Below are 23973 nucleotides of genomic sequence, written 5' to 3' on the forward strand. Positions count from 1 at the left end.
GGGCTATGTCAGTTGTGTCACTAGGTCACCCAGTGGTGGGAGGGCTCTGCCAGTTGTGTCACAAGGTCACCTAGTGGTGGGAGGGCTATGTCAGTTGTGTCACAAGGTCACCCAGTGGTGGGAGGGCTATGTCAGTTGTGTCACTAAATCACCCAGTGGTGTGAGGGCTATATCAGTTGTGTCACTAGGTCACCCAGTGGTGGGAGGGCTATGTCAGTTGTGTCACTAAATCACCCAGTGGTGTGAGGGCTATATTAGTTGTGTCACTAGGTCACCCAGTGGTGGGAGGGCTCTGCCAGTTGTGTCACAAGGTCACCTAGTGGTGGGAGGGCTATGTCAGTTGTGTCACAAGGTCACTTAGTGGTGGGAGGGCTCTGCCAGTTGTGTCACAAGGTCACCTAGCGGTGGGAGGGCTATGCCAGTTGTGTCACTAGGAAACCCACAGGTGCCTTGTATCACTGTGTATCCCGTCACTCAGGGGTAGGGGGTGGGAATATACTATAGGTGAGTGTTAGGGATAAACAATAAAATACTTACAAATCTGCGTTCGGACGGCTTCTTCATGTTTAAATAGTTTACATTCACATTTGGCAGCACCACGACCATTACTTCTCCGTTCATGTCCCCTGCTGTGACAGTGCTGAGCCAATCAGAGCCAGAGATAGACTGCATAAGGTAAAAGGTATAGCTCTGTAATATCTTGTGTGAATAAAATGTTAAATCTAGCACAATGACCCACATCTCAGTCAACAAATTCCTGTGGCACCCCCTTTATTCAAAACAAACACACCTCCCCATGTTTTTAGCGGTAGTGTCTCTTGATTTTTAAACTTCCATATGATTTAAAAAAAAAAAAAAAGTATGTAACAAGCTAATTGTGTAGAGAAAAACAAAAATATAGACGTAAGATGGGGTTCCTCTATTATTGAGGCAAAGTAGTGTAGCTGTAGCACTCTATGATTTGAGGTAAAACTTGGCACTTTACCTTGGACTTACAAAACCTGAAACTTTAAAAGGAAAATAGTTCAGTACTTTCAGTTAGTAAGACCGCTTGTGTGCTGCCTCAATGAGGCATAGAATATTACATAGCCTCTGTTATGTTCATGTTGTTATAGTTAAGAAATCATATATTTTTATGCCATTGTTCTCAAGGCTTCCCTGTGTTTGTTCTGTACTGCCATCTACTGACACTTTTTGGTAATGCTCCTGTTTTCTAGAATGTCTTAGCCCTGACCTTATTATGCATTTCCTTTTTGTGTATTGCTCAGCCCTTGTAGTTTTATGATGTTTTCCTGTGTCATGGCTGCAGCTAACAGCCTCATGTAACAAGCACTCATGTTAATACATTGCAAGCTACGATCAGTATCATCTTTTGACCGCAAAATACTTTAACCATTCATTCATCTGCTGTATTCATTATCTGCTGTAACATGATATTCAGAATAAAGCAACTTTGTGGATGAACAAGGTATTGGTGAGTTCAGCTATCTGACAAGGATTGTCTGCAGTGATTGTATCTTCTTATACAGGCCAGGCATAGAGGTCTCAGCAAGGGATAGATCATTATTACAACTATCTGAGTCAGAATAGCTTGCATATTTGAATATAATAAACTGGGCCAAAGGAAGGTTATCTTAGCAGACAGAAAGCCAACGTCTATGGCTAGCTTAGCAGACAGAAAGCCAACGTCTATGGCTAGCTTAGCAGACAGAGCTAGAGCTGACGTATATGGCTAGCTTAGCAGAGAGAGCACCTGACGTATATGGCTAGCTTAGCAGACAGAGCTAGACCTGACGTCTATGGCTAGCTTAGCAGACAGAGCTACACCTGACGTATATGGCTAGCTTAGCAGACAGAGCTACACCTGACGTATATGGTTAGCTTAGCAGACAGAGCTAGACCTGATGTATATGGTTAGATTAGCAGACAGAGCTAGACCTGATGTCTATGGCTAGCTTAGCAGACAGTGCTAGACCTGAAGTATATGGTTAGCTTAGCAGACAGAGCTAGACCCGACATATATGGCTAGATTAGCAGGCAGAGCTAGAGCTGAGGTATATGGTTAGCTTAGCAGACAGAGCTAGACCTGACGTATATGGTTAGCTTAGCAGACAGAGCTAGACCTGATGTATATGGCTAGCTTAGCAGACAGAGCTAGACCTGACTTATACAGCAAGCTTAGCAGACAGAGCTAGACCTGACGTCTATGGCTAGCTTAGCAGACAGAGCTAGACCTGACGTATATGGCTAGCTTAGCAGACAGAGCTAGACCTGATGTCTATGGCTAGCTTAACAGACAGAGCTAGACCTGACGTATACAGCAAGCTTAGCAGACAGAGCTAGACCTGATGTCTATGGCTAGCTTAGCAGACAGAGCTAGACCTGACGTCTATGGCTAGCTTAGCAGACAGAGCTAGACCCGACGTATATGGCTAGCTTAGCAGACAGAGCTAGACCTGACGTATATGGCTATCTTAGCAGACAGAGCTAGACCTGATGTCTAAGGCAGGACAGGGTTAGGATGAGCCAGAACTGGAGCAGCAGCAAAGGCAGTCTTAAGACTATTAAAGGCCTTAATGGCAGTAGGTGACCAATGGAGTGGATCATTCTCTTTACGGGTCATGTCTGTGATTTTTTTTTAATAAACTTTCTATAGTAATTGGCGAACCCCAAAAACCGTTGAATAGACCGAAGACCAACTAGGCGAGGCCACTGCAGAACTGCAGATAACTTGTCAGGATCCATGGAGAACCCTGCAACGGAGATAACATAACCTAGGAAGGTTACTTGAGTCTGATGGAACTCACATTTCTCAAGTTTACAAAACAGGCCGTTCTCACGTAGTCTCTGAAGAACCCGTGTAACATCAGAACGATGAGCCTCAAGTGTGGGTGAGTGTATGAGGATGTCGTCTAAGTACAGCACAACATACTGTTGCAACATATCTCGTAGGACATCATTAATAAATTCCTGGAAAACAGCAGGAGCATTACATAGGCCAAAGGGCATTACAAGATACTCATAATGCCCGCTCCTGGTGTTAAATGCTGTTTTCCATTCGTGGCCCTCCTTGATCCTAACGAGATTGTACTCTCCTCTCAAATTAAGCTTAGTAAAGACCATAGCTCCCTTGAGGCGGTCAAAGAGTTCCGTAATGAGCGGAATTCTTAATGGTAAGACGATTAAGACCCCTATAATCGATGCATGGTCTTAACTCGCCACCCTTTTTCTTCACAAAGAAGAAGCCAGCCCCTGCAGGAGAGTAGGATTTGCAGATGATCCCCCGCGATAGAGCATCGGAAACATACTCCTCCATAGCACAATTCTCTTCAACAGACAGAGCGTAAATCCGGCCCCGAGGAGGAATGGCTCCGGGTTGCAGGTCTATGGCACAATCGTAAGACCAGTGAGGAGGCAACGTACCGGCATGCACCTTGTCAAAAACGTCTAGGAACTCTCGGTACTCCTCTGACAATTGAGATACAGAAGAAGTGCACAAGACTTTAACTGGTTTCTGAAGACAAGTGGAAATACATTGCGGAGACCACAACAAAATTTCGGACCTGCGCCAGTCGAGACTGGGATTGTGCTTTTGGAGCCAGGGATAACCCAGAACAACCGGAAAATGCAGAGAGTTTATCACCTGGAACTGGAGGGTTTCAAAATGGAGAGCCCCAACAGCCATGGACAACGGAGCGGTTTCGTGAGTAACGAGTGCGGGCTGAAGGGGCCTGCCATCAATGGCCTCAATAGCAAGCGGAACGGACCAAGGCAAAACAGGAATGGAGTGCTTCGATACAAAAGCACTGTCAATGAAATAGCCCGCAGCACCGGAGTCAACAAGAGCCTGGGTGACTATGGAGGAGTCCACCCAGGAAAGGACAACCGTGACCAAAGGTATCTCCTTTAGCGGTTCCGGGGACAAGGATAAACCACCTAAGGTCTGCCCCCGACAGGACCTTAGGTGTGAGCGTTTCCCAGCCGTGTAGGACAAGACTTCAAAAGGTGGCCCTGTAACCCACAATAGAGGCAGAGCCCCTCCCTCCTCCTAAAGGACCTCTCCGCCGCAGAGAGATGTGTGAATCCCAACTGCATCGGCTCAGCAGTACCTGGTGACTCGGGACCAGGAGGCATGGGAGGAGAGGGAGGCATGGGTGGGAACGTACACATAGGAGACAACGGTACAGGAGGCTTCCACAAGCGCTCTTTGAAAAAAGGCCTCTCACTTAGTCTGATGTCAATTAGGATCAAAAAAGACACCAATGCCTCGAGATCTTCTGGTAAATCTCTGGCAGCAACTTCGTCTTTAATCGCATCAGAGAGCCCATGAAAGAAGGCGGCAAGGAACAAGCCAGGGATCAGGAACCAGGAGGGACGTCAGAAAGCCAGGTAATACACAGGAGCTCTCACAAACAGGTCTGAGACAACGCAAGGACAATCACAATTCTGAGACTGCATCCTGTCTCACATGGATGATGTAAACCAGTCTGGCCATAAAAGGAAGTACAGGAAGTGAACAGCATCTCCCAGAATGCATCAAAGTCAGCAAGAGAGGTGAGTAAAATGGCTGCCAGCAGCACATGGCAAACAAGTCAGGAAAAAACCCTGACACAGACAGAGCTAGACCTGACGTATATGGCTAGCTTAGCAGACAGAGCTAGACCTGACGTATATGGCTAGCTTAGCAGACAGAGCTACACCTGATGTATATGGCTAGCTTAGCAGACAGAGCTAGAGCTGACGTATATGGTTAGCTTAGCAGACAGAGCTAGACCTGATGTCTATGGCTAGCTTAGCAGACAGAGCTACACCTGACGTATATGGCTAGCTTAGCAGGCAGAGCTAGACCCGACGTATATGGCTAGCTTAGCAGACAGAGCTAGACCTGACGTATATGGCTATCTTAGCAGACAGAGCTAGACCTGATGTCTAAGGCAGGACAGGGTTAGGATGAGCCAGAACTGGCAAACAAGTCAGGAAAAAACCCTGACACAGACAGAGCTAGACCTGACGTATATGGCTAGCTTAGCAGACAGAGCTAGACCTGACGTATATGGCTAGCTTAGCAGACAGAGCTACACCTGATGTATATGGCTAGCTTAGCAGACAGAGCTAGAGCTGACGTATATGGTTAGCTTAGCAGACAGAGCTAGACCTGATGTCTATGGCTAGCTTAGCAGACAGAGCTACACCTGACGTATATGGCTAGCTTAGCAGGCAGAGCTACACCTGATGTATATGGCTAGCTTAGCAGACAGAGCTAGAGCTGACGTATATGGTTAGCTTAGCAGACAGAGCTAGACCTGATGTCTATGGCTAGCTTAGCAGAGAGCTAGACCTGACGTATATGCTAGCTTAGCAGACAGAGCTAGAGCTGACGTATATGGCTAGCTTAGCAGACAGAGCTAGACCTGATGTATATGGCTAGCTTAGCAGACAGAGCTAGACCTGACGTATACAGCAAGCTTAGCAGACAGAGCTAGACCTGATGTCTATGGCTAGCTTAGCAGAGAGAGCTAGACCTGATGTATATGACTAGCTTAGCAGACAGAGCTAGACCTGACATCTATGGCTAGCTTAGCAGACAGAGCTAAACCCTGACGTATATGGCTAGCTTAGCAGACAGAGCTAGACCTGACGTATATGGCTAGCTTAGCAGACAGAGCTAGACCTGATGTCTATGGCTAGCTTAGCAGAGAGAGCTACACCTGACGTATATGGCTAGCTTAGCAGACAGAGCTAGACCCGACATATATGGCTAGCTTAGCAGACAGAGCTAGACCTGATGTATATGGCTAGATTAGCAGACAGAGCTAGACCTGACGTATATGGCTAGCTTAGCAGATAGAGCTAGAGCCGACGTGTATGACTAGCTTAGCAGACAGAGCTAGACGTGACGTATACAGCAAGCTTAGCAGACAGAGCTAGACCTGACGTATATGACTAGAATAGCAGACAGAGCTACACCTGACGTATATGGCTAGCTTAGCAGATAGAGCTAGACCCGACGTGTATGGCTAGCTTAGCAGACAGAGCTAGACGTGACGTATACAGCAAGCTTAGCAGACAGAGCTAGACCTGACGTATATGACTAGAATAGCAGACAGAGCTAGACCTGACGTATATGGCTAGCTTAGCAGATAGAGCTAGACCCGACGTGTATGGCTAGCTTAGCAGACAGAGCTAGACGTGACGTATACAGCAAGCTTAGCAGACAGAGCTAGACCTGACGTATATGACTAGAATAGCAGACAGAGCTAGACCTGACGTATATGGCTAGCTTAGCAGACAGAGCTACACCTGACGTATATGGCTAGCTTAGCAGACAGAGCTACACCTGACGTATATGGCTAGCTTAGCAGACAGAGCTAGACCTGACGTATACAGCAAGCTTAGCAGACAGAGCTAGACCTGACGTATATGGTTAGCTTAGCAGACAGCGCTAGACCTGACGTATATGGTTAGCTTAGCAGATAGAGCACCTGACGTATATGGCTAGCTTAGCAGAGAGAGCTAGACCCGACGTATATGGCTAGCTTAGCAGACAGAGCTAGACCTGATGTATATGGCTAGCTTAGCAGACAGAGCTAGACCTGACGTATATGGTTAGCTTAGCAGACAGCGCTAGACCTGACGTATATGGTTAGCTTAGCAGACAGAGCTAGACCTGACGTATATGGCTAGCTTAGCAGAGAGAGCAGTGCACCTTGCATATGTATGATAACAGATTACCTTGCATATGTAAGATAACAGTGCACCTTGCATATGTAAGATAACAGATCACCTTGCATATGTAAGATAACAGTGCACCTTGCATATGTAAGATAACAGATCACCTTGCATATGTAAGATAACAGTGCACCTTGCATATGTATGATAACAGATCACTTTGCATATGTATGATAACAGTGCACCTTGCATATGTAAGATAACAGTGCACCTTGCATATGTAAGATAACAGTGCACCTTGCATATGTAAGATAACAGATTGCCTTGCATATGTAAGATAACAGTGCACCTTGCATATGTACGATAACAGATCACCTTGCATATGTAAGATAACAGATCACCTTGCATATGTAAGATAACAGATCACCTTGCATATGTATGATAACAGTTCACCTTGCATATGTAAGATAACAGTGCACCTTGCATATGTAAGATAACAGATCACCTTGCATATGTAAGATAACAGTGCACCTTGCATATGTAAGATAACAGATCACCTTGCATATGTAAGATAACAGTGCACCTTGCATATGTATGATAACAGATCACCTTGCATATGTATGATAACAGTGCACCTTGCATATGTAAGATAACAGTGCACCTTGCATATGTAAGATAACAGGGCACCTTGCATATGTAAGATAACAGATCACCTTGCATATGTATGATAACAGTGCACCTTGCATATGTAAGATAACAGATCACCTTGCATATGTAAGATAACAGTGCACCTTGCATATGTAAGATAACAGATCACCTTGCATATGTATGATAACAGTGCACCTTGCATATGTAAGATAACAGATCACCTTGCATATGTATGATAACAGTGCACCTTGCATATGTATAACAGTGCACCTTGCATATGTAAGATAACAGTGCACCTTGCATATGTAAGATAACAGATCACCTTGCATATGTATGATAACAGATCACCTTGCATATGTAAGATAACAGATCACCTTGCATATGTAAGATAACAGATCACCTTGCATATGTAAGATAACAGATCACCTTGCATATGTATGATAACAGATCACCTTGCATATGTAAGATAACAGTGCACCTTGCATATATAAGATAACAGATCACCTTGCATATGTACGATAACAGATCACCTCGCATATGTACGATAACAGATCACCTCGCATATGTAAGATAACAGTTCACCTCGCATATGTAAGATAGCAGTGCACCTTGCATATGTAAGATAACAGATCACCTTGCATATGTAAGATAACAGATCACCTTGCATATGTAAGATAACAGTGCACCTTGCATATGTAAGATAACAGATCACCTTGCATATGTAAGATAACAGATCACCTTGCATATGTAAGATAACAGATCACCTTGCATATGTAAGATAACAGTGCACCTTGCATATGTAAGATAACAGATCACCTTGCATATGTAAGATAACAGTTCACCTTGCATATCTAAGATAACAGTGTACCTTGCATATGTAAGATAACAGATCACCTTGCATATGTAAGATAACAGTGCACCTTGCATATGTAAGATAACAGTGCACCTTGCATATGTAAGATAACAGTGCACCTTGCATATGTAAGATAACAGTGCACCTTGCATATGTAAGATAACAGATCACCTTGCATATGTAAGATAACAGTGCACCTTGCATATGTAAGATAACAGTGCACCTTGCATATGTAAGATAACAGTGCACCTTGCATTTGTAAGATAACAGGGCACCTTGCATATGTAAGATAACAGATCACCTTGCATATGTATGATAACAGTGCACCTTGCATATGTAAGATAACAGATCACCTTGCATATGTAAGATAACAGTGCACCTTGCATATGTAAGATAACAGTGCACCTTGCATATGTAAGATAACAGTGCACCTTGCATATGTAAGATAACAGATCACCTTGCATATGTAAGATAACAGATCATCTTGCATATGTAAGATAACAGATCACCTTGCATATGTAAGATAACAGTGCACCTTGCATATGTAAGATAACAGATCACCTTGCATATGTATGATAACAGTGCACCTTGCATATGTAAGATAACAGTGCACCTTGCATATGTAAGATAACAGATCACCTTGCATATGTATGATAACAGATCACCTTGCATATGTAAGATAACAGATCACCTTGCATATGTAAGATAACAGATCACCTTGCATATGTAAGATAACAGGGCACCTTGCATATGTAAGATAACAGATCACCTTGCATATGTAAGATAACAGTGCACCTTGCATATGTAAGATAACAGATCACCTTGCATATGTAAGATAACAGTTCACCTTGCATATCTAAGATAACAGTGTACCTTGCATATGTAAGATAACAGTGCACCTTGCATATGTAAGATAACAGTGCACCTTGCATATGTAAGATAACAGTGCACCTTGCATATGTAAGATAACAGATCACCTTGCATATGTAAGATAACAGTGCACCTTGCATATGTAAGATAACAGTGCACCTTGCATATGTAAGATAACAGTGCACCTTGCATTTGTAAGATAACAGGGCACCTTGCATATGTAAGATAACAGATCACCTTGCATATGTATGATAACAGTGCACCTTGCATATGTAAGATAACAGATCACCTTGCATATGTAAGATAACAGTGCACCTTGCATATGTAAGATAACAGTGCACCTTGCATATGTAAGATAACAGTGCACCTTGCATATGTAAGATAACAGATCACCTTGCATATGTAAGATAACAGATCATCTTGCATATGTAAGATAACAGATCACCTTGCATATGTAAGATAACAGTGCACCTTGCATATGTAAGATAACAGATCACCTTGCATATGTATGATAACAGATCACCTTGCATATGTAAGATAACAGATCACCTTGCATATGTAAGATAACAGATCACCTTGCATATGTAAGATAACAGATCACCTTGCATATGTACGATAACAGATCACCTTGCATATGTAAGATGTGACGAAACCAATCTCGCCACTGTACATTGGAGGGCCTGTTATGGAACATTCTTTGGGCTGGAGGTACATGGGCTTAAGGATACCCAGAGACTGCATGGAAATATGGAATTTTATATGCTGGACACCCCATGTACTTTCATAACTCTGTCTTATGTCTATGTCACCCTGTATCCATAAATACAGGATGGGTACAGGGTGTGAGTGCCCCTTGTGGGAGCAATTGTGACTCTATAAGCCAAGTGGGCATAAAAGACTTTATAGCTAATAAGAACTGTTCCTATATTCTGTAATAAGATGTATTCTATGTATGTTTCAGATCTGATTGTGTCTCAGGAGTCTGTCTGGGTAAACTGATTGTGTCCTTGTGTGATTATGTTAACTAGACTGCCCAACATCAGATTGTCTGAGTACTTAATATGTTAATCTGTTTTACCTGTGAATAGACAATTGTTAGAGGTTTGATGCATTGTTCATATGTTTGCTTTACTGTTAAACCAATGCCCTCTGTAACCTGAAGCCAGGGTGTATAAATCTGTGTGCTGCCTTCAAATAAAGTAGACATTCTGTTTAAACCTGAAAACTGGCTGGTTTGTGAATTGCTGATTCCCTATGCAGGACGTTGTTCCCTGGTATTAACCTTTGGTACACTGTTGGTACCGTAACATTGGTGGCAGCGACGGAATGAACCTTATCGCCCAGAAGAGCAACTACACAAGCCAGTAACCTCAGGAAGAGGGGGATTATTACAATACTGACTAAGATGGAAAAGAGAAAAGTAAATTTTGCAGCTTTTAAAAACTTCCTGGAAACAGAAGGAGAGATTGATGGGTACCTTGCGGATTTTGAGAGGCAATGTGCACTACACAAGGTACCCGCAGAGGACTGGGTCACGATATTATCTGGAAAATTATCCGGCCGGGCCAGAGAGGCTTTTCGGGCCATTCCAGATGAGGAAGTCAGGGATTATAATACTGTAAAAGAGGCTCTGCTCTCCAGGTATGCGGTTACACCGGAGGCATACCGGAGGCGGTTCAGAGACACTGTTAAATTAGCTGGACATTCCTACCTTGAGTGGGCATGTAAGGTGCACCGCACAGCAGCTCACTGGATAGCGGGGTGCCAAGCCATATCTGGGGAAGAGGTGCTGCAGCTATTCCTGTTGGAACATTGCTTCGACAAATTACCCGCAGGAGTTCGAGAGTGGGTTCGGGACCGTAAACCCTCCACCCTGCAGGAAGCGGCTCGCTTGGCAGATGAGTATACGGATGCCCGCAAACTGGACACTGCTACCACTAAGCCCCCTGCTAGAGTGGAGTACAGACCCCCAGTCACCCCAGCAGCTGCCAGTTACCAAACCCCGGCGCACCACTATACCACACGGCCCCCGGCCACGAACTACCCTCAGAGAGCCCTGCGGTGCTACTCACAACCTATTCGGTGCTTTAGATGTAAGCAACTAGGGCACAAAAGACCAGAGTGTCCCCTAAACGCAGCGAACCAAGCGCAGTCCTGGAGAAGACCCGCCGGCGGAATCCCACGTAATCCTCAGCCTGCGGCCCGCTACGTAGAGGCGCAAGAATGCTGGAGCATCCTACATGAGGCAGACCTTGTGCAAGCTGCCCACCGGAATAACCGGCAACTGGTTAAAGTGAATGGGAAGAAGGTCAGTGGTCTACGGGATACTGGTGCTACCATGACCTTGCTTCAAAAGAACTTGGTGTCTGAGAAACAGTACACTGGAGACACTGTGGCTGTGAGGGTAGCAGGGGGCGATGTGTTCAGCCTACCTGTTGCCAGGGTACATTTGGATTGGGGAGTGGGCGCTAGACCTGTGAATGTGGGGGTCAAGAAGGACTTACCTGCTGATGTTCTTCTTGGAAATGACTTGGCCCCCCTTGTTTCTGCCTACGCTCCTATGGGTCCCGCTGATGTTAACTCTGTGACTACCCGTGCCCAGATCCATGCAGCAGAGACTGACCCACCTGCTGCTAAGCCCCAGGACGCTGAGCTCAGTAAATCTCTATCCGCTATTGATATGTGGAGGTCCCGTTACAATGCGCTGATGAAGGAGAAGAGGAGCGCAGAGGAAAAAACAGAATTTATGTTTACCTGATAAATTTCTTTCTCCAACGGTGTGTCCGGTCCACGGCGTCATCCTTACTTGTGGGATATTCTCTTCCCCAACAGGAAATGGCAAAGAGCCCAGCAAAGCTGGTCACATGATCCCTCCTAGGCTCCGCCTACCCCAGTCATTCGACCGACGTTAAGGAGGAATATTTGCATAGGAGAAACCATATGGTACCGTGGTGACTGTAGTTAAAGAAAATAAATTATCAGACCTGATTAAAAAACCAGGGCGGGCCGTGGACCGGACACACCGTTGGAGAAAGAAATTTATCAGGTAAACATAAATTCTGTTTTCTCCAACATAGGTGTGTCCGGTCCACGGCGTCATCCTTACTTGTGGGAACCAATACCAAAGCTTTAGGACACGGATGAAGGGAGGGAGCAAATCAGGTCACCTAAATGGAAGGCACCACGGCTTGCAAAACCTTTCTCCCAAAAATAGCCTCAGAAGAAGCAAAAGTATCAAACTTGTAAAATTTGGTAAAAGTGTGCAGTGAAGACCAAGTCGCTGCCCTACATATCTGATCAACAGAAGCCTCGTTCTTGAAGGCCCTTGTGGAAGCCACAGCCCTAGTGGAATGAGCTGTGATTCTTTCGGGAGGCTGCCGTCCGGCAGTCTCGTAAGCCAATCTGATGATGCTTTTAATCCAAAAAGAGAGAGAGGTAGAAGTTGCTTTTTGACCTCTCCTTTTACCTGAATAAACAACAAACAAGGAAGATGTTTGTCTAAAATCCTTTGTAGCATCTAAATAGAATTTTAGAGCGCGAACAACATCCAAATTGTGCAACAAACGTTCCTTCTTTGAAACTGGTTTTGGACACAGAGAAGGTACGATAATCTCCTGGTTAATGTTTTTGTTAGAAACAACTTTTGGAAGAAAACCAGGTTTAGTACGTAAAACCACCTTATCTGCATGGAACACCAGATAAGGAGGAGAACACTGCAGAGCAGATAATTCTGAGACTCTTCTAGCAGAAGAAATCGCAACTAAAAACAAAACTTTCCAAGATAATAACTTAATATCAACGGAATGTAAGGGTTCAAACGGAACCCCCTGAAGAACTGAAAGAACTAAATTGAGACTCCAAGGAGGAGTCAAAGGTTTGTAAACAGGCTTGATTCTAACCAGAGCCTGAACAAAGGCTTGAACATCTGGCACAGCTGCCAGCTTTTTGTGAAGTAATACCGACAAGGCAGAAATCTGTCCCTTCAGGGAACTAGCAGATAATCCTTTTTCCAATCCTTCTTGAAGGAAGGATAGAATCCTAGGAATCTTAACCTTGTCCCAAGGGAATCCTTTAGATTCACACCAACAGATATATTTTTTCCAAATTTTGTGGTAAATCTTTCTAGTTACAGGCTTTCTGGCCTGAACAAGAGTATCGATAACAGAAACTGAGAATCCTCGCTTCGATAAAATCAAGCGTTCAATCTCCAAGCAGTCAGCTGGAGTGAAACCAGATTCGGATGTTCGAACGGACCCTGAACAAGAAGGTCTCGTCTCAAAGGTAGCTTCCAAGGTGGAGCCGATGACATATTCACCAGATCTGCATACCAAGTCCTGCGTGGCCACGCAGGAGCTATCAAGATCACCGACGCCCTCTCCTGATTGATCCTGGCTACCAGCCTGGGGATGAGAGGAAATGGCGGGAACACATAAGCTAGTTTGAAGGTCCAAGGTGCTACTAGTGCATCCACTAGAGCCGCCTTGGGATCCCTGGATCTGGCCCCGTAGCAAGGAACTTTGAAGTTCTGACGAGAGGCCATCAGATCCATGTCTGGAATGCCCCACAGGTGAGTGACTTGGGCAAAGATTTCCGGATGGAGTTCCCACTCCCCCGGATGCAATGTCTGACGACTCAGAAAATCCGCTTCCCAATTTTCCACTCCTGGGATGTGGATAGCAGACAGGTGGCAGGAGTGAGACTCCGCCCATAGAATGATTTTGGTCACTTCTTCCATCGCTAGGGAACTCCTTGTTCCCCCCTGATGGTTGATGTACGCAACAGTTGTCATGTTGTCTGATTGAAACCGTATGAACTTGGTCCTCGCTAGCCGAGGCCAGGCCTTGAGAGCATTGAATATCGCTCTCAGTTCCAGAATATTTATCGGTAGAAGAGATTCTTCCCGAGACCAAAGACCCTGAGCTTTCAGGGATCCCCAGACCGCGCCCCAGCCCATCAGACTGGCGTCGGTCGTGACAATGACCCACTCTGGTCTGCGGAACGTCATCCCTTGAGACAGATTGTCCAGGGACAGCCACCAACGGAGTGAGTCTCTGGTCCTCTGATTTACTTGTATCTTCGGAGACAAGTCTGTATAGTCCCCATTCCACTGACTGAGCATGCACAGTTGTAATGGTCTTAGATGAATGCGCGCAATAGGAACTATGTCCATCGCCGCTACCATCAACCCGATCACTTCCATGCACTGAGCTATGGAAGGAAGAGGAACGGAATGAAGTATCCGACAAGAGTCTAGAAGTTTTGTTTTTCTGGCCTCTGTTAGAAAGATCCTCATTTCTAAAGAGTCTATAATTGTTCCCAAGAAGGGAACCCTTGTTGACGGGGATAGAGAACTCTTTTCCACGTTCACTTTCCAGCCGTGAGATCTGAGAAAGGCCAGGACAATGTCCGTGTGAGCCTTTGCTTGAGGAAGGGACGACGCTTGAATCAGAATGTCGTCCAGGTAAGGTACTACTGCAATGCCCCTTGGTCTTAGCACCGCTAGAAGGGAGCCTAGTACCTTTGTGAAAATCCTTGGAGCAGTGGCTAATCCGAAAGGAAGCGCCACGAACTGGTAATGTTTGTCCAGGAATGCAAACCTTAGGAACCGATGATGTTCCTTGTGGATAGGAATATGTAGATACGCATCCTTTAAATCCACCGTGGTCATGAATTGACCCTCCTGGATGGAAGGAAGAATAGTTCGAATGGTTTCCATCTTGAAAGATGGAACCTTGAGAAACCTGTTTAAGATCTTGAGATCTAAGATTGGTCTGAACGTTCCCTCTTTTTTGGGAACTATGAACAGATTGGAGTAGAACCCCATCCCTTGTTCTCTTAGTGGAACAGGATGAATCACTCCCATTTTTAACAGGTCTTCTACACAATGTAAGAACGCCTGTCTTTTTATGTGGTCTGAAGACAACTGAGACCTGTGGAACCTCCCCCTTGGGGGAAGTCCCTTGAATTCCAGAAGATAACCCTGGGAGACTATTTCTAGCGCCCAAGGATCCAGAACATCTCTTACCCAAGCCTGAGCGAAGAGAGAGAGTCTGCCCCCCACCAGATCCGGTCCCGGATCGGGGGCCAATATTTCATGCTGTCTTGGTAGCAGTGGCAGGCTTCTTGGCCTGCTTTCCCTTGTTCCAGCCTTGCATTGGTCTCCAAGCTGGCTTGGCTTGAGAAGTATTACCCTCTTGCTTAGAGGACGTAGCACTTTGGACTGGTCCGTTTTTACGAAAGGGACGAAAATTGGGTCTATTTTTCGCCTTGAAAGGCCGATCCTGAGGAAGGGCGTGGCCCTTACCCCCAGTGATATCCGAGATAATCTCTTTCAAGTCAGGGCCAAACAGCGTTTTCCCCTTGAAAGGAATGTTTAGTAGCTTGTTCTTGGAAGACGCGTCAGCCGACCAAGATTTCAACCAAAGCGCTCTGCGCGCCACAATAGCAAACCCAGAATTCTTAGCCGCTAACCTAGCCAATTGCAAAGTGGCGTCTAGGGTGAAAGAATTAGCCAATTTGAGAGCATTGATTCTGTCCATAATCTCCTCATAAGGAGGAGAATCACTATCGAGCGCCTTTATCAGTTCATCAAACCAGAAACATGCGGCTGTAGTGACAGGGACAATGCATGAAATTGGTTGTAGAAGGTAACCCTGCTGAACAAACATCTTTTTAAGCAAACCTTCTAATTTTTTATCCATAGGATCTTTGAAAGCACAACTATCCTCTATGGGTATAGTGGTGCGTTTGTTTAAAGTAGAAACCGCTCCCTCGACCTTGGGGACTGTCTGCCATAAGTCCTTTCTGGGGTCGACCATAGGAAACAATTTTTTAAATATGGGGGGAGGGACGAAAGGTATACCGGGCCTTTCCCATTCTTTATTAACAATGTCCGCCACCCGCTTGGGTATAGGAAAAGCTTCTGGGAGCTCCGGCACCTCTAGGAACTTGTCCATTTTACATAGTTTCTCTGGGATGACCAACTTTTCACAATCATCCAGAGTGGATAATACCTCCTTAAGCAGAATGCGGAGATGTTCCAACTTAAATTTAAATGCAATTACATCAGGTTCAGCCTGTTGAGAAATGTTCCCTGAATCAGTAATTTCTCCCTCAGACAAAACCTCCCTGGCCCCCTCAGATTGGGTTAGGGGCCCTTCAGAGATATTAATATCAGCGTCGTCATGCTCTTCAGTAACTAAAACAGAGCAGCCACGCTTACGCTGACAAGGGTTCATTTTGGCTAAAATGTTTTTGACAGAATTATCCATTACAGCCGTTAATTGTTGCATAGTAAGCAGTATTGGCGCGCTAGATGTACTAGGGGCCTCCTGAGTGGGCAAGACTCGTGTAGACGAAGGAGGGAATGATGCAGTACCATGCTTACTCCCCTCACTTGAGGAATCATCTTGGGCATCATTGTCATTATCACATAAATCACATTTATTTAAATGAACAGGAATTCTGGCTTCCCCACATTCAGAACACAGTCTATCTGGTAGTTCAGACATGTTAAACAGGCATAAACTTGATAATAAAGTACAAAAAACGTTTTAAAATAAAACCGTTACTGTCACTTTAAATTTTAAACTGAACACACTTTATTACTGCAATTGCGAAAAAACATGAAGGAATTGTACAAAATTCACCAAATTTTCACCACAGTGTCTTGAAGCCTTAAAAGTATTGCACACCAAATTTGGAAGCTTTAACCCTTAAAATAACGGAACCGGAGCCGTTTTAACACTTTAACCCCTTTACAGTCCCTGGTATCTGCTTTGCTGAGACCCAACCAAGCCCAAAGGGGAATACGATACCAAATGACGCCTTCAGAAAGTCTTTTCTAAGTATCAGAGCTCCTCTCACATGCGACTGCATGCCATGCCTCTCAAAAACAAGTGCGCCACACCGGCGCGAAAATGAGGCTCTGCTTATGCTTTGGGAAAGCCCCAGAGAAATAAGGTGTCTAATACAGTGCCTGCCGATATTATAATATCAATAAACCCAGATAAAATGATTCCTCAAAGCTAAATATGTTTTAAAACTGAATCGATTTAGCCCAGAAAAGTCTACAATCTTAATAAGCCCTTGTGAAGCCCTTATTTACCATCGTAATAAACATGGCTTACCGGATCCCATAGGGAAAAATGACAGCTTCCAGCATTACATCGTCTTGTTAGAATGTGTCATACCTCAAGCAGCAAGAGACTGCACACTGTTCCCCCAACTGAAGTTAATTGCTCTCAACAGTCCTGTGTGGAACAGCCATGGATTTTAGTTACGGTGCTAAAATCATTTTCCTCATACAAACAGAAATCTTCATCTCTTTTCTGTTTCTGAGTAAATAGTACATACCAGCACTATTTTAAAATAACAAACTCTTGATTGAATAATAAAAACTACAGTTAAACACTAAAAAACTCTAAGCCATCTCCGTGGAGATGTTGCCTGTACAACGGCAAAGAGAATGACTGGGGTAGGCGGAGCCTAGGAGGGATCATGTGACCAGCTTTGCTGGGCTCTTTGCCATTTCCTGTTGGGGAAGAGAATATCCCACAAGTAAGGATGACGCCGTGGACCGGACACACCTATGTTGGAGAAAGCACGTTTAGAACGTGAATCTCTGCTAGACAAGCTGCACCGACAGACTGCAGAAAACACCAGCTTGAGAGTGGGACATGAAACCTTAAAGACAAACTTAGCGACACTTGAGGAGAAGCTGACGCTGGCTCATAGTGAGGTGCAGCAACTCAAGGGCACCCTATGTCAGTATGAAGGGATTGTGGAAACCTATAAAGAGCAGGTACAGAAAACTCGTAAAGAAGCTGATGGGATTTTGAAGGACTGTTTGGCCCTGGTCTGGGCACTGAGGAATTTGAACCCTTGTTTGTATGGACAGGAATTCTCTCTCATAACGGGAATACAGATGGATTGTCCCAGCAAACTGACATGCCTACCAGGCGCTCTGGTGGTATATGGCACAGTATATACCCTGGACAGCCGAGCATGACAAACCAGAGGGGGAGGAGTTTGATGGTCCTGTCCCCCAGCAGCAGAGGAATATACAGGGAATTGGGAGCCCAGACTCCATTCCCCAGCGGCAGGCTGCGTTACAAGGGGTAGGGACAGTTGGTCCTGTTCCCCAGCAACACGGCTGTTTAGCCAAAGGGGAGACGATTGGTCTCCCCCTCCAGCAGCACAGCTATGTATCCAAAGGGGAGACAGTCGGTCTCCCCCTCCAGCAACCAGGCTCCCACCAGGCTACTTCCATGGTAGTGCTGGCACCCGGGCAGAGTACAGCTGGTCTCTGCCCACCTCGCAACCCACCAATTCAGCGTACCAGTCCCCCACACAGCTGTGGACAAGTTTTCCCCGTACTCAGGTATAGTAACCATTTATTGTGGGTGGGCTGTACTACTAATTGTGTTGTATGGGTGGGTTGCTGGACTAACCAGGGCACTGACCGGCAGGAGGTCAGATACCCTGTTAGTCTGTTTGGAAAAGGGGAGAGATGTGACGAAACCAATCTCGCCACTGTACATTGGAGGGCCTGTTATGGAACATTCTTTGGGCTGGAGGTACATGGGCTTAAGGATACCCAGAGACTACATGGAAATATGGAATTTTATATGCTGGACACCCCATGTACTTTCATAACTCTGTCTTATGTCTATGTCACCCTGTATCCATAAATACAGGATGGGTACAGGGTGTGAGTGCCCCTTGTGGGAGCAATTGTGACTCTATAAGCCAAGTGGGCATAAAAGACTTTATAGCTAATAAGAACTGTTCCTATATTCTGTAATAAGATGTATTCTATGTATGTTTCAGATCTGATTGTGTCTCAGGAGTCTGTCTGGGTAAACTGATTGTGTCCTTGTGTGATTATGTTAACTAGACTGCCCAACATCAGATTGTCTGAGTACTTAATATGTTAATCTGTTTTACCTGTGAATAGACAATTGTTAGAGGTTTGATGCATTGTTCATATGTTTGCTTTACTGTTAAACCAATGCCCTCTGTAACCTGAAGCCAGGGTGTATAAATCTGTGTGCTGCCTTCAAATAAAGTAGACATTCTGTTTAAACCTGAAAACTGGCTGGTTTGTGAATTGCTGATTCCCTATGCAGGACGTTGTTCCCTGGTATTAACCTTTGGTACACTGTTGGTACCGTAACATAAGATAACAGTGCACCTTGCATATGTAAGATAACAGATCACCTTGCATATGTAAGATAACAGTGCACCTTGCATATGTAAGATAACAGATCACCTTGCATATGTAAGATAACAGATCACCTTGCATATGTAAGATAACAGTGCACCTTGCATATGTAAGATAACAGTGCACCTTGCATATGTAAGATAACAGATCACCTTGCATATGTAAGATAACAGTGCACCTTGCATATGTAAGATAACAGATCACCTTGCATATGTAAGATAACAGATCACCTTGCATATGTATAATAACAGATCACCTTGCATATGTAAGATAACAGATCACCTTGCATATGTAAGATAACAGATCATCTTGCATATGTATGATAACAGATCACCTTGCATATGTAAGATAACAGATCACCTTGCATATGTAAGACAACAGATCACCTTGCATATGTAAGATAACAGATCACCTTGCATATGTAAGATAACAGTGCACCTTGCATATGTAAGATAACAGATCACCGTGCATATGTAAGATAACAGTGCACCTTGCATATGTAAGATAACAGTGCACCTTGCATATGTAAGATAACAGATCACCGTGCATATGTAAGATAACAGTGCACCTTGCATATGTAAGATAACAGTGCACCTTGCATATGTAAGATAACAGTGTACCTTGCATATGTAAGATAACAGATCACCTTGCATATGTATGATAACAGATCACCTTGCATATGTAAGACAACAGATCACCTTGCATATGTAAGATAACAGATCACCTTGCATATGTAAGATAACAGTGCACCTTGCATATGTAAGATAACAGTGTACCTTGCATATGTAAGATAACAGTGCACCTTGCATATGTAAGATAACAGATCACCTTGCATATGTAAGATAACAGATCACCTTGCATATGTATGATAACAGTGCACCTTGCATATGTAAGATAACAGTGCACCTTGCATAGGTAAGATAACAGTTCACCTTGCATATCTAAGATAACAGTGTACCTTGCATATGTAAGATAACAGATCACCTTGCATATGTAAGATAACAGTGCACCTTGCATATGTAAGATAACAGATCACCTTGCATATGTAAGATAACAGATCACCTTGCATATGTAAGATAACAGATCACCTTGCATATGTATAATAACAGATCACCTTGCATATGTAAGATAATAGATCACCTTGCATATGTAAGATAACAGATCACCTTGCATATGTATAATAACAGATCACCTTGCATATGTAAGATAACAGATCACCTTGCATATGTATAATAACAGATCACCTTGCATATGTAAGATAACAGATCACCTTGCATATGTAAGATAATAGATCACCTTGCATATGTAAGATAACAGATCATCTTGCATATGTAAGATAACAGATCATCTTGCAAATGTATAAAAACAGATCACCTTGCATATGTAAGATAACAGATCACCTTGCATATGTAAGATAAGAGGTCACTTTGCATATGTAAGATAACAGTGCACCTTGCATATGTAAGATAACAGTGCACCTTGCATATGTAAGATAACAGATCACCTTGCATATGTAAGATAACAGTGCACCTTGCATATGTAAGATAACAGTGCACCTTGCATATGTAAGATAACAGATCACCTTGCATATGTAAGATAACAGTTCACCTTGCATATGTAAGATAACAGATCACCTTGCATATGTAAGATAACAGATCACCTTGCATATGTAAGATAACAGTTCACCTTGCATATGTAAGATAACAGTTCACCTTGCATATGTAATATAACAGTGCACCTTGCATATGTAAGATAACAGATCACCTTGCATATGTAAGATAACAGATCACCTTGCATATGTATGATAACAGATCACCTTGCATATGTAAGATAACAGATTGCCTTGCATATGTAAGATAACAGATCATCTTGCATATGTAAGATAACAGTTCACCTTGCATATGTAAGATAACAGATCGCCTTGCATATGTAAGATAACAGATCACCTTGCATATGTAAGATAACAGATCACCTTGCATATGTAAGATAAGAGGTCACTTTGCATATGTAAGATAACAGATCACCTTGCATATGTAAGATAACAGATCATCTTGCATATGTAAGATAACAGATCACCTTGCATATGTAAGATAACAGTGCACCTTGCATATGTAAGATAAGAGGTCACTTTGCATATGTAAGATAACAGATCACCTTGCATATGTAAGATAACAGATCACCTTGCATATGTAAGATAAGAGGTCACTTTGCATATGTAAGATAACAGATCACCTTGCATATGTAAGATAACAGATCATCTTGCAAATGTATAAAAACAGATCATCTTGCATATGTAAGATAACAGATCATCTTGCATATGTAAGATAAGAGGTCACTTTGCATATGTAAGATAACAGATCACCTTGCATATGTATAATAACAGATCACCTTGCATATGTAAGATAACAGATCACCTTGCATATGTAAGATAAGAGGTCACTTTGCATATGTAAGATAACAGATCACCTTGCATATGTATAATAACAGATCACCTTGCATATGTAAGATAACAGATCACCTTGCATATGTAAGATAACAGATCATCTTGCAAATGTATAAAAACAGATCATCTTGCATATGTAAGATAACAGATCATCTTGCATATGTAAGATAAGAGGTCACTTTGCATATGTAAGATAACAGATCACCTTGCATATGTACGATAACAGATCACCTTGCATATGTAAGATAACAGTGCACCTTGCATATGTAAGATAACAGATCACCTTGCATATGTAAGATAACAGATCACCTTGCATATGTAAGATAACAGTTCACCTTGCATATGTAAGATAACAGATCACCTTGCATATGTAAGATAACAGATCACCTTGCATATGTAAGATAAGAGGTCACTTTGCATATGTAAGATAACAGATAACCTTGCATATGTAAGATAACAGATCACCTTGCATATGTAAGATAACAGTGCACCTTGCATATGTAAGATAACAGATCACCTTGCATATGTAAGATAACAGTGCACCTTGCATATGTAAGATAACAGATCACCTTGCATATGTAAGATAACAGATAACCTTGCATATGTAAGATAACAGATAACCTTGCATATGTAAGATAACAGATAACCTTGCATATGTAAGATAACAGATAACCTTGCATATGTAAGATAACAGAAAACCTTGCATATGTAAGATAACAGATCACCTTGCATATGTAAGATAACAGATCACCTTGCATATGTAAGATAACAGAAAACCTTGCATATGTAAGATAACAGAAAACCTTGCATATGTAAGATAACAGAAAACCTTGCATATGTAAGATAACAGATCACCGTGCATATGTAAGATAACAATGCACCTTGCATATGTAAGATAACAGTGCACCTTGCATATGTAAGATAAGAGGTCACTTTGCATATGTAAGATAACAGTGCACCTTGCATATGTAAGATAAGAGGTCACTTTGCATATGTAAGATAACAGATCACCTTGCATATGTATAATAACAGATCACCTTGCATATGTAAGATAACAGGGCACCTTGCATATGTAAGATAACAGATCACCTTGCATATGTAAGATAACAGGGCACCTTGCATATGTAAGATAACAGATCACCTTGCATATGTAAGATAACAGTGCACCTTGCATATGTATAATAACAGATCACCTTGCATATGTAAGATAACAGTGCACCTTGCATATGTATGATAACAGATCACCTTGCATATGTATGATAACAGATCACCTTGCATATGTAAGATAACAGATCACCTTGCATATGTAAGATAACAGATCACCTTGCATATGTATGATAACAGATCACCTTGCATATGTAAGATAACAGATCACCGTGCATATGTAAGATAACAGATCACCTTGCATATGTATGATAACAGATCACCTTGCATATGTAAGATAACAGATCACCTTGCATATGTAAGATAACAGATCACCTTGCATATGTAAGATAACAGATCACCTTGCATATGTAAGATAACAGTGCACCTTGCATATGTATGATAACAGATCACCTTGCATATGTAAGATAACAGATCACCTTGCATATGTAAGATAACAGATCACCTTGCATATGCAAGATAACAGTGCACCTTGCATATGTAAGATTAGAGTTTACCTTATAAAGAGAAGGTTTAGTTTTTTCCTGTTTCTGAGGAATTGGGGTTTTTTCTAATTAACAGTCAGAAGTACAATCCCTGTACTGTTATTGCTTAACCTGTTGATAGAATTGTTTTGCGAAACGTGCGTGTGTTATAGGCTTGAGTACCCTTAAAGGGACAGTGCACACAAATTACAAGACATTTCTGCTGTGATGCTACAGAATAACATATCCAGTGTATTAACAACATCCTTTACACTGCATTTGTTTTCAACAGCAAAACTCCTCTAACCATTTGCCTTATATATCAACATCTCAAGCTGTTAAATGCCCCTTTAATACCTTGGCTTCAGCACATTCTGTACCAATCTAAAGCAATGGATATTCCATAAAGCTTTTTTTCTGATGTCAGAGATTGAGTTCTTGGTTTCAGTGTCCCCATCAAATACAGAAGTTACACTCTGTGCTCCCCCCACCACACAAAAACAAACAAATTTGAACGTTTTGTGAAACTGCATTTGAAGACGTCTTGGGCAGTCGCTAAGAGTTTTAGTTTCAGATTTCTATTATGGAGTATTGAAACCAGGAATTTCTACAGAGGATAATGTCGGAGTCTTATTCA

General features: G+C 43.0%; 1 protein-coding gene across 1 annotated transcript in view; it reads right to left on the reverse strand.

Annotated features, from left to right (window-relative positions):
• GTF3C2 (general transcription factor IIIC subunit 2) overlaps positions 1-23973 on the reverse strand; it is a 452236-nt gene that overhangs the window by 75431 nt on the left and 352832 nt on the right. Inside the window, exon 14 of the mRNA XM_053710988.1 lies at positions 538-666. Coding sequence (XP_053566963.1) covers positions 538-666 — 129 coding nt within the window. The remainder of the gene's footprint in view (positions 1-537; positions 667-23973) is intronic.

This window comes from Bombina bombina, chromosome 4 (genome assembly GCF_027579735.1).
Source record: "Bombina bombina isolate aBomBom1 chromosome 4, aBomBom1.pri, whole genome shotgun sequence".
NCBI classification, from domain to species: domain Eukaryota; kingdom Metazoa; phylum Chordata; class Amphibia; order Anura; family Bombinatoridae; genus Bombina; species Bombina bombina.